Here is a 12,259-nt window from a genome sequence, read left to right as displayed (position 1 = left end):
TGTAATTCACATGTTTGCTCGAGGTTGAAGTGAACCACTAAATGTTCTCAACAGGACTAAAAGTTTTCTTCCAGGTGAGATTTAATTTACAAAACTTGCTCACACACAATATGTGCACCTTGTGTTTCGAGTGCAAGGGGAAATCAAAGCTCACTTGGAAGAAAAGCTACCGGTAAATGCTTTTAGTCACATTTAGAACATGGAGTAGTGGTGCACTTCTGCCTCTTGTGGCCAAAATGATTATTACAACAAGAATCATAAACAAAGATCCTGACGAAAACAGAAAAAATGTCACCTGCCAAAAATATAGTGACTGAGAAAAACAAAAAGTTCCCAATTGTTCTTAAGTGATAAACAGGAGCGAAAACTATTTCAATGAGACTTTATCTTCCACTGGCCCCTCAGGGCCTCCGTAGTGATGCTCATTTATCAACAGAAAAAATACCTAACAGGCTAATTTTCACCTATTTTCTGAGGCCAGATGATAAAGGAAACGAATAAGTAGAAACAAAAAACATATCTAATGAAATAAGTACACACCGCATAATATAATAAAGCAAATTAAAGAAGGTACCTGGTTTTCTCTGCAGTTCAAAGACATTTAAAGTTTCCGGACAGCATTTGGAAATGAACAGTACATTCACTGGGATTGACTGTGTTTATGTGTTGATTCCAGTTCAGCGGGGAGGAAGAGGAGAAGATAAAACGAGCAGTGGGAACGTTCTGCAGCAACCAGCCGTCTGCACTGGAGCTCATCAAGAGCCGGCAGAAGAAAGACCAGCGGTTCACCTTATTCATGCAGGTAAATACAGGAAACACAGTTATTCATGCAGGTAAACACAGAAAACACAGTTATTCATGCAGGTAAATACAGGAAACACAGTTATTCATGCAGGTAAACACAGGAAACACAGTTATTCATGCAGGTAAATACAGGAAACACAGTTATTCATGCAGGTAAATACAGGAAACACAGTTATTCATGCAGGTAAATACAGGAAACACAGTTATTCATGCAGGTAAACACAGGAAACAGTTATTCATGCAGGTAAATACAGGAAACACAGTTATTCATGCAGGTAAACACAGGAAACACAGTTATTCATGCAGGTAAACACAGGAAACACAGTTATTCATGCAGGTAAACACAGGAAATACAGTTATTCATGCAGGTAAACACAGGAAACACAGTTATTCATGCAGGTAAATACAGGAAACACAGTTATTCATGCAGGTAAACACAGGAAACACAGTTATTCATGCAGGTAAATACAGGAAACAGTTATTCATGCAGGTAAATACAGGAAACACAGTTATTCATGCAGGTAAACACAGGAAACACAGTTATTCATGCAGGTAAACACAGGAAATACAGTTATTCATGCAGGTAAACACAGGAAACACAGTTATTCATGCAGGTAAATACAGGAAACACAGTTATTCATGCAGGTAAACACAGGAAACACAGTTATTCATGCAGGTAAATACAGGAAACACAGTTATTCATGCAGGTAAACACAGGAAACACAGTTATTCATGCAGGTAAATACAGGAAACACAGTTATTCATGCAGGTAAATACAGGAAACACAGTTATTCATGCAGGTAAATACAGGAAACACAGTTATTCATGCAGGTAAATACAGGAAACACAGTTATTCATGCAGGTAAACACAGGAAACACAGTTATTCATGCAGGTAAATACAGGAAACACAGTTATTCATGCAGGTAAACACAGGAAACAGTTATTCATGCAGGTAAATACAGGAAACAGTTATTCATGCAGGTAAACACAGGAAACACAGTTATTCATGCAGGTAAATACAGGAAACACAGTTATTCATGCAGGTAAACACAGGAAACACAGTTATTCATGCAGGTAAATACAGGAAACACAGTTTTTCATGCAGAAGATAAATTGTCTTTCTTCCAGGAGGCTGAGAGCAACCGTCTGTGTCGCAGGCTGCAGCTTAAAGACATCATTCCTGTAGAAATGCAGAGAGTCACCAAGTACCCGCTCCTACTGGACAACATCGCCAAGTACACAGGTAGCAAAGTGCACAGGTGTGAGCGCAGGCCTCTGTAGCTCCTGATGCTGGTGGAGGAGTTTCTGTGGTACGTTAAGCAGCTGCTGGTTGTGTTTGTTTATCTCCACGCAGGAGATGCTGAGGAGAGGCTGAAGGTGAAGAAAGCTGCCGAATGTTGCAAAAAGATCCTCAACAACGTCAACCAGGCTGTCAAAGAGGCCGAGAACAAACAGGTCCAAACACTAGAATCCTTTTTATGTATCTGTCTGTCTGATAGCTGTTGGCCTTTTCGGTCAAGTGTTTTTAGTGTCTGTTTGTAAATCTCAAATGGTTTTAGACTTCTAAAACAGTATGTTATGTGGGAGATGATCAGTTAGGGTTCACGCGGTATTGACACGTGAACACGGGGTTTGAAAAGCGCTGAACGGGTTGTGTTGTTTCTCAACAGAGGCTCGAGGACTATCAGAGAAGATTAGACCTCTCGTCTCTCAAACAGAATGAAAACCCCATGATCCTGGAGCTGAGGGTAAGAAACTAGACCACTGATTCTCTGGACTTATGAGCTCAACGTGAACGTCCTCCCCTCATTTAGGACCGAGATATCTTGTCATGAGGTTGTTGAGGAAGCTGTTTGTTGTATTTGTTTTTCGTTGAGAGTCGATTCCTGTCCTGCAGAATCTGGACCTGACCAAGAGGAAGATGGTGCATGAGGGACCTCTGTCCTGGAAAGTTAATAAAGACAAGACAATTGGTACACACACACACACACACACACACACACACACACACACACACACACACACACACACACACACACACACACACACACACACACACACACACACACACACCTGTATATGAGAATAACATTAAAACAAGTCTAGCTTTTTCACCAGTTTGAAGAAAGAGGAGGATGTTCAGATTAAGTTTGTGACACAGTGACATTAAAACAAAAATACGACTAACACCTTTGTCAGTATGTTACAGTATGTACAGCAGTACTCTTAATGTATTTATACACACACCGGTGTCGTCCTTTCAGAGCTGTACACAATCCTCCTGGAGGACATCCTGGTTCTACTGCAGAAACAGGACGAGCGCCTCGTCCTCAAGTTTCACGGCAAGAATCCGGCCACCGCCGCCGACACCAAGCACATCTTCAGCCCCGTCATCAAGCTCAACACGGTCCTGGTCCGTCCGGTGGCGACTGGTAAGAACCACGACTGTGACGTTCTGGATCTTTCCGGTTCCGTGATCCAAGTCCTCAAAGATGTACTTTCTATACAATCCTTTCTTACTGTCTTTCTTACTTTGCGTTGATTAACTCCTGTGTACACGGTGCATATTTAGTGATACGTACGTCATGTGATCCGTGTTTGCACTCTCTGTCCTCTGCAGACAACAAGTCTTTCTTCGTGCTGTCCATGTCGGAGAACGGGGCTCAGATCTACGAGCTGATGGCTCAGACGGTGTCCGATCAGAGAGCGTAAGTGTCGCACCACAAACACAAACGCCGGCTCGTCTGCTTCCCGAATCTCATCCCGCTGTCGCCCTCCGCTCATCCAGGTGGCAGCGTCTGATCACACAGTGTGCTGACGCCATGAAGGCCGAGCCTCACGACAGAGACGGCACAGCTCCGGCTCGGTCCCAGTGAGTCCACGACCTGCGGCCGCTTCACCCGCCGATTCTTTTGGTGTTTGACTGTTTTGAAAGATGTCTTTCTGATGTGACTGTGTTTCAGAGCTGAGCGCGACGCTTTGGAGATCATCAAACGTGAGATGCCTAAAGCGAGCAAAGAGCCCAACGGCACAACAGGTGGAAGCATCCATTCTTCAGGTACGGCAGCAGTCGTTCAATTCACGTTTCTCTACTTTAATCAATTCGTCAGATTGTCAGAAAAGTTTCTTGACATCAATTTGATCATCTTTTAAGTAATTTATCAAGCGCAAATGCCCGTTACTTTCTGCTTCCAGCTTCAAAACTATGATGATTTCCTGCCTGCCTCTGGTTTATATCATTCTAAACTATATCTCTTTCTCATTTTTATCTCATTTCATTTTATTGTATTTTAATAAGTAATTGTTTTACTATTTTCTTACAAATACAAACAAACAAACTATCTGGTTGTACACTAAATATACAACTTATTGAATAAATATGAAACATTTGATAAAAAATGAATGAATATAATAACTTAAATATTTTCATCAAGAGGTTCAACATCAACACTGACTTTATCTCCATCAGTTTGCTCTCCAGACTGTTTTAATTTGAACATACCGCTTAAACTATTTAATACTTCTTACAGCCGCCTCTTCTCCAGACATTCGAGCGCCACCGGGTCTGAACCCGTTCGACGGCATGAAATCAGAAGAGAACGAGGAAGAGGAGCTGGTCGCGGCAGACAGACGGGAGGACGGGGAGGACGATGAAGAAGAGGTGGACGAAGCAGAGCTGGAGGCCTTCCTGGACGGGCAGCTGGCAGACGGACTGCCGTTCCTGCAGGAAGCGTCGCGTCTGGTCATCGCCGATGAAAACCAAGAGCACGACGCATTCGGCACAGCCTCCTCTAAAGGCGAAGAGGCTCTCAGGACATGTAAGTTACAACACAGTAAAGGGTCAGTTCACCCAAATAACAACGCATACAACTTAACTCCAGTGGAGAGTAAAGGATTAGGAGGTGATATGCACTTTGTTTGTGTGTCCTAGTGGCGATGCTGAAGCAGGCTCTTTTCAGCCACATGATAAGCAGAGAGGCAGAGGAGGAGAAAGAGGAGATTGTGGCCCCCGGGTGTCAGCTGCCCGGGAGCCCCGAGGGGCCCTCAGAGAGCCGAGCGTCTGCAAGTGCACAGAAAGACGACCCTCAGCTCCCTGCAGGACTCTCAGAGCTGCCTGAGACGCCTGAAGGCAACGGTGAGTGAGTTTATACTGAAGGACGAAAGGAATAGTTTCCACAAATCTGGAGTTACGCCTTTTCACTTTCTGTGTTGGTCTCTATGGAAACAGAACAATCATGGCTGGAAGAGAGGACTCAAAGCATGTCTTTTGTGCAGTATAACACAGTTACCGTGCCATACATGTTGTACTTCTTTGAGTCATTTTGTTTACGTGACTGTTGGAGTAATTAATCATGGCTTCATAGTTGCACTGAGGAGCTCAGAATTAATGTTCTTTACAGGATCTGGTTCAAGCTAACGGTTTATTTGGGGCGAGATTTTAAATGAGACATGTAGAATACAATGTTTTTAAACTTCGTTTCGGCTGCTTTTTCTGATGGAAGCGTTCGTCGCACATGATGTGTTCAAGGGCCGTCGGTCAGATGAAGTTTTAGAGGCTGGTCGGAGACGGAGCCAGGCTAGCTGTTTCCTCCTGTTTCAAGTCTTTGTGCTAAGCTAAGCTAACCAGCTGTTGCCCGACAGATATGAGAGCTTGGTACCAATCTAAATCTTCGCCTCAAAGTGATACCCTTTCCTTTCCACAGTTTTGTTTCTAATCAACATATGTTTCCACTCGCTCTGCTTCTCCACCCAGGTGGTTTCGTGGTTCTGGATTTCGGCGGTGGCTCCGAGGAGAGCAGCACCGATGACGATGGGGGAGTCGGAGGCGACGTGGGGATCGACATGAGGAAACTGCTGTCCTCCTCCTCGCAGGCAGGGGGCGACGGCCCCAACCTCAGCCGGCAGCTTATGACCCACCTGCGCCTCCTACAGGCCGACCTGCAGTATCTGAAGGTAGCGAGCGTGCTCCTGACAGCACCTCCCGTGATCCCGTGCTACTTTTACAATGTCAGCAGAGACTGTCTGTTGTTCTTGTTTTGATTGAGAGACCCAAAGCAGCAGAGATGTGTTCACAGCAGACATCCCGAGGGATGTGCGGAGTCTCTCTGCTTTTTCCCTCTCATTGTCTGAACATTTTGCCTCGTTTCCGTTGTTTCGTTGTGATGATGTGTTTCCAGGAAGTGGAGCTGAAGTACAACGAGCTGCGACAGACGCACAGTGACACAGCTACTGACTCCGATGACAACAATGGTGTGTTTGCACTCATTGGTTTTTCATCCTCTTCACATCCATCTTTTTGTACATTCACAGTGAATCTCACGACACTTTTGCTTCTGATATTTTCAGATGGGATTCAGTGACGACGGACTTCCTTCTCTCCCGGGTTTCGTGCCACACGATCACTTTCTTCTGGACGAAATCTTTGGCGATTTAACGCTGATGTCGCCCCAAAAATGGAGAACTTCAGGAATGTGTCAGTGGAAGAAGTTATCATCATTGTTAGGAATGTTTCACGATAAAGAGGAGAGACTCTTTTTTTATATTATATATTATTGATCAACTGCCTAAATTATCTTAAAACACTGGAGATATGAAACGACTAAAAGCATGTGTGAAGTCACACGGATGAACAGCACAGATTAAGAGACGTGAATGATTCTCTGAGGATCTCGTTCTGGACTCACTGCTGTAAGCTTGATGTAAACGTCTGCAATGAGACACAAGGAGACAACCTCTACTGTACATATTCAGTCCAACACGCCACATAGATGAACGTGCTTAAATATAGATTTACTTAGATTGTGAAAGCCTTGAAGAGCAACCGTTTCATGCCAAAATGCCCTCTCACTACACTGATTATGTTTTTAAATTCTGCAACATTCACTCCATCCCCAAATGTCTGTGGAAGTCTTTATCCTAGCTTAGCATAAAACTGGAGCTGGTCTATGTGGAAAAAGAACAACAGCAACCTACCACCTCTAAAGTTCAGTGATGAACATGTCATATCATGTTTCTTTCACCCGAACACAAACTGAAGAGTTGCTTTTAAGGGGATTTGATAGCTGGTAATAGCTGTTTTTTGGTTGGTTTTTTTACCAACAATGACTTTCAAGAATCTTGAAGTTTCCAAGTTTGGTGCAGGAACTTTAGCTCATGGATGGTGGATGGAAACCCATACGATTGTTCAAGCATGTAACTGGGTTGTATCTTTCTGTACATGTTATTCTCAATCGAGAGCTTTGGAGGTGTTTGTAGGTGTAACTTTAACAGGCTAGCTGTTTCCCTCTACTTCCAGTCTTTGTGCTAAGCTAAGCGACCCCTGATTTACAAAATAGTTATGAGAGGCTTGTGCTCATAACATCTCATTTATTGTCCATGCTGATACACTGAACATCATTTATTTGGGGACTGGTCACAAATCTTTTTTGTTTGTTGGCTGGTTGTCCTCTTGGTTTGAATGCCTGAACAAATAGCATTTGATTCCCAGATTTTAAATTCCCAAGAGCACTTGAATGGTGCATAACATATCAAACATAGATCCAGATCACTGCCGGTTCATAACGAGCTGTAAACAAACCAGAAACAGAAACTCCTCGACATGTTTGTGTTTTAAATAATCCACGTTGTTTGGCTCCATGCAGATCGAGAGCAGAAAGAAAGTATTTACTCCTTCATTTCCTGTCTGTTTTATCATGCATGCAGATAGAAAACACACTGTAATCTTTACCAAAATCTAATTTTGCTGAAGTCCTCAATTGGTAGAACTGCAGAAACCTGCAGCTATAAACAACAATTACTGTGTCACTGTTGGTGTTTCTCCTGGAGCACATGTAATAGACACTGAAAGCTCCTCACAGTCTGTGCACATGTGAATTTATTGGATTTAACTATATTGTAGAATTTATTCTTAGTTCGTCTCCGAGACTTTTTCTTTTGATTGTCATCAAACACTAAAACTGCTTTAATTTTGATTCCCCTGAAGTATTTTTTTGGAACAAATTTTTCTGTAAACGCTCTTCAGCCTGTGATCCTCTTTTAGGTACAAAGATTCACCCGTCAAACCTCTGCACTTCACTTTAATGGTTGGACCGAAAAGACTCAAATATTCACTGGCCACCAAGACGGCACGGACGACATTACGGTTTTGATTTTTGGTCGAAAAACATGAATAAGAAAAATAAAAAACCCTAAAAAGAAAATATAGACAAAAACATATTGTTATGGGCCGTTTTCCATGTAAAGGAATATAATGTACAATTCTGAAGATCAAAAGGTTTTGTGTGTCGTTTTTGTTCTTTTTTAACACCATGCCATCACGTACATTTTTCACACAAACTACTTAAAAAGAGGGTAAAGTATCCATCCAGCATTAATCTGTTCTATTAAAAATGTAATGTCTTTATTACATTGCTATTAACCCTGTTATTAACAAGTTTGTTGAGAACAAAATATCTCCTTTTAGCGAAGAGATTTAAAGCTGATCTGAAGGGAGAGAAAAGGTGTCATTTCATTTTTAGTTGGTCTCATGTTGGGGTTGGATGATGACGTCATTTTATTAATCGCATTAAAGGAACAATCAACTCTGAATGTCACAGTAAACATCAGTTCCTTTACGAGGTGTCTGCACGGTCAAGTGTCCACAAAAAAGTCCTTTTAACAAGTACTTCATCATACTTTCATACTTTTGCCGGTATGATCGTTAAAGACATAAAATTAGATTTTGGTGATAAAAATGTCTTGAAAAGTCCTAAATGTATCTTGACACCAACATTCAGTGTTCTCAGAAAAGCCTAAAGATGTTGATGATGCTTCGTTGGGAAGATTGTAAGAATTCGTTGAAGGGCGGAGACGCAGCGGCTCGGCGAAGTCCGCAAATAAACTGATGTAACTTTGAATCATAGTCATAGCGCCACCTACTGGTACCAGTCTCTATACGTTGGGTTACTAGTCTTCGTAGATAAATCAGATCCAGATCAAATGCAAGATGTTCATAATATAGTTTAACTTTCTTTGAGCTGGGGCTTTTCCCGCCACCTTTTGTACTTGGCCCTACTTTTCTTGTAGCCAAACCTGGCTATGTCCACCATGAACACCCAGGCCAGTCCGTACATGGCCACGCCGCCCAGCTTCATTACCAGCGTGGTCCTGGGGGACGTGAGCTCGCAGTACAACATGACCGTGCCGACTCCCACGCGCACGGTGGCGAACATCGAGATGAAGAGCAGGTCCACGGCGTCGCCCAGCAGGCCGTCGTAGAGGCCCAGCCGCCGCAGGAACCAGCGGGTCTGCAGCAGCGGGTTGGTGATCTCGCTGCCCAAGATGACGCCGCAGGTCTCGCAGCCCGACACCCCCATGAGCAGAGCCAGCAGGATGCCCACGATGCTGGCGGCGTGGTGGGCCATCATGACGGGACCCTCGGTGTGGTGGCGCACGCACCAGCCCAGATCGAAGAAGAAGTAGCCGAGGCAGACGGCCAGGGCGAAGGTCTGGAGCTCCGTGTTTTCAGTACCTGGAGGGGTCAGGCAAGAGGGTTGAATGTTATTTAAAATGTAATGTATTCAGGTACTTGAAATGAGCGTTCATTAGTATGAGACGTGCACACCGGAATCGAGGAATATGAGACGTGCACGCGCGGAGAGCACGTGCAGGAAAAGCATATATTTACCGCCGATATCATATTTTACACATATTACTGGGTGATTCCATATTTCAAAAACACAAATATTGACAATTTGTACAGTTTATTATTATTATTATTATTATTTATTTTATTTTATTTGTTGTGGCTCAAGGTGGGGCGGCGCCCTCTATTGACCAGCCGCCACTGCTCAATCAAAACAGAATTTTTTTATTTAATATTTAAATGTATGTGTTGCTCGAACCTCAGAGGACACCAGGTCTGTAATAAGAGAACCAATCTTTATTTATAACACTTTCACAGCACTTTGTAGACTGTTTTTTATGTCATGTATTTCAGGTTACTGAACACTTTTTCTGTTTTTCATTTGATGCGTATGCACTCTCAACAGCACTGACCTGCGTGTGTGAAGGGCCAGGGTCCGTCGACGAAGAGGACGTAGGCCGTCAGCAGCACGATGACGACCCCGTGGGACAAAGTGACCAGCCGGCAGCTCCACTCGGGCCCCCGCTGAGCGGAGGTACAGCAGAACAACAGGTAGAGACAGAACCAGCCAATCAGGCTGCAGATCACCTCCAGCACTGGCATGGCCATCTGTATGGGACGAGCAGTCGTGTGTGTTCAATTTGAATATGTTTTGAAAAGGCATTTATATCATTCAAAAACTCACTTTTTCAGTGCACATTTGGGAATCCTTTTTTTCAACAAGCCATCTGTTATAAATGCATGGAAACCATGATTTTAAAACCTATTTTCTTGGAATTAAAGGCGTGAAAGCACAGGTTAAGTATATGCTGCTTTTAAATGCAAACATCCAGAAAAAGTAAAGTGATACCCTGTAATAAATATGATTTTAGTCGCAACATTAATATGTAAATGTGAACATTAGAGCTTAATTTACCCAAATGTGGGTCAGGTGTGACCCTCTCACAGCGTCTCTTACCGAAACTCGTCGTCCTCTCACAAATATTCAGAAAACATGAAGGAAACGACTCCGGCTCTCGTCCGCAGCCTCGGCCTCCATCACTGTTTATGTTCCATTTAAGACATACAGACTCAAACCAAAGTGCCAGAAAGCTCTCGGCACATTTCAAACGGACACATTTTTTCCCTCTGTCGGGATGACAGGAGTGAACGTGTGCTGTGTGGTTCGACGGTGAGTGGGTCCTTTATCCCCCCTGGATCTCAGACCTGATCCTCTTAAAGGATTACAGGCTCTACTTCTCTGCAGGTACCTGCTGTCAGACGAGTTCCATCACCTGTCCTCGTGTCTGTCCATGTGTGAATGAAAATCCTCCTTTTCATTCACAAGACGTCCCTTATTATGTCTCCATCTCGTCCTTTATGTTCTCTTGATGCTGCTTTTTTTCTACAATGTTTTCCTTCATTGTGTGGAAAAGTGAGTAGAAAATAAGTGCAGACAAGTCCATGAACACATCTACAACCCGAGAAATTATACTAAGACGAAACAAACTGAGGAGAAGAACAAAGGTTTAGACTGAAGAGTATAAAAGTGAGAAATGGAGGTCCAGCTAAACGTGTGTGTGTGTGTGTGAGTGAGTGAGTGAGAGTGAGTGTGTGTGTGTGTGTGAGAGAGAGAGAGTGTGTGTGTGTGAGAGAGAGTGTGTCCATCTTATGTGTGTTGACTCAACTATTTTGCTCGCCATTGACAAAATCCCTCAGAATGTATTGTTCTATCTACAGGCAGGAAGGTGAAAAGTTAAAACTCTCTCAACAATATTTTTCTACAATAGTTCTAAAAATCTGCTGACTTGACACTTTAGGCCACTTTCCTCAGAAGATAAAGTCGCTGTGAGCGTCTCATCAAAATAAATATTTTGTGTTTCAGAGAAGCTCAGCTGGGAGTCCAGAACTTCACCGGAGTATTTAATATCAAGTGAAGCTGGAACATAATTAATTCTAGCTGGCTAATGTGAAACCATGAGGGGTATTTACTCACGTATTTTATGTCATAGAACAAAACTTCAAGCAAAAACACACGACAATAAGACTTCTAGACGAGGGAAAGTGCAAAGAAAACCTTAAATGCTTAAAAACAAGACTTGTTTTCTGTTTTTCTTTCTGTTTCAGGGCGAATGTAATAATTTAACTGAATTGCATAAGCGTGTGCCTGAGGTATATGAGAGCACCGTGGACATACAGGTAAGAAGTGACTCTGCAGGTTGTTAACCTGTGGAGCTAAAGTCAGGTTGCTGCAGCATTAACCCACTTCCACAGTCGATCTAATCTCACACCAGAGTAGATTATTGGACATTTAAAGCAACTCTTCTTCGCTTCAAGCTCTGTGTAGTTTCCAAATAGAGAAATTTGCTGACAGTTTACATTGCAGTATTTGTACATAATAATATCATAGTAGAACAGTCACAGGGGACATTTTATACATTTAATACTTTTGTAATGTTCATTTTTCCTGATTCAGATCAATTTATTAATTAATTAATTAATTTACTAATGCCACATCGTAAAAATACTTCAATGTAAATGTCCTGCATTGAAAATTGTATTTAATTGAACTAAGTTTAATTTAATAAAATTAATTATATTTATTTATAATTAAATGTTCTGCATTGGAAATGTTATTTAATGAAACTAAGTTTAATTAAATACAATTAATTTAATTTATTTATAATTAAACGTCCTGCATTGAAAATTGTATTTAATTAAACTAAGTTATTTTAAGTTAAATCAAATTAATTTGTAATTAAATAGAGTATTTTTACGATGTGGTATTAGTACTTGTACTTGCACTCCGCTGTCGGTAGGTGGCGCAATGCCTCTCTGTGACTTGAAAAACA

The 12,259-nt window shown here is 42.3% G+C and overlaps 2 protein-coding genes across 3 annotated transcripts in view; one reads left to right on the top strand and one right to left on the bottom strand.

The window, feature by feature from the left end:
- arhgef12b (Rho guanine nucleotide exchange factor (GEF) 12b) overlaps positions 1-8,203 on the top strand; it is a 30,475-nt gene extending 22,272 nt beyond the window's left edge. For both annotated transcript variants that reach the window (XM_079283976.1, XM_079283975.1), the window contains exons 25-38: positions 677-802; positions 1,934-2,048; positions 2,160-2,260; positions 2,476-2,553; positions 2,703-2,778; positions 3,070-3,237; positions 3,426-3,513; positions 3,594-3,677; positions 3,769-3,863; positions 4,336-4,623; positions 4,737-4,940; positions 5,559-5,758; positions 5,983-6,055; positions 6,152-8,203. In XM_079283976.1, the coding sequence (XP_079140102.1) occupies positions 677-802; positions 1,934-2,048; positions 2,160-2,260; positions 2,476-2,553; positions 2,703-2,778; positions 3,070-3,237; positions 3,426-3,513; positions 3,594-3,677; positions 3,769-3,863; positions 4,336-4,623; positions 4,737-4,940; positions 5,559-5,758; positions 5,983-6,055; positions 6,152-6,165 (1,710 nt within the window). In that variant the 3' untranslated portion in view covers positions 6,166-8,203. The remainder of the gene's footprint in view (positions 1-676; positions 803-1,933; positions 2,049-2,159; positions 2,261-2,475; positions 2,554-2,702; positions 2,779-3,069; positions 3,238-3,425; positions 3,514-3,593; positions 3,678-3,768; positions 3,864-4,335; positions 4,624-4,736; positions 4,941-5,558; positions 5,759-5,982; positions 6,056-6,151) is intronic.
- A 602-nt stretch (positions 8,204-8,805) lies between these two features.
- Positions 8,806-10,031, bottom strand: tlcd5b (TLC domain containing 5b; the record flags this gene model as incomplete). The annotated part of the gene is made up of 2 exons (XM_079283290.1): positions 8,806-9,314; positions 9,842-10,031. The coding sequence occupies 2 exons, from the start codon at positions 10,029-10,031 to the stop codon at positions 8,806-8,808; spliced, it is 699 nt and encodes a 232-aa protein (XP_079139416.1).
- Positions 10,032-12,259: the final 2,228 nt, after the last annotated feature.

This window comes from Melanostigma gelatinosum, assembly GCF_949748355.1.
Source record: "Melanostigma gelatinosum genome assembly, chromosome: 14".
NCBI lineage: Eukaryota > Metazoa > Chordata > Actinopteri > Perciformes > Zoarcidae > Melanostigma > Melanostigma gelatinosum.
The sequence above is the reverse complement of the archived record's forward strand: the minus strand, read 5'-3'. Positions and strand labels throughout refer to the sequence as shown.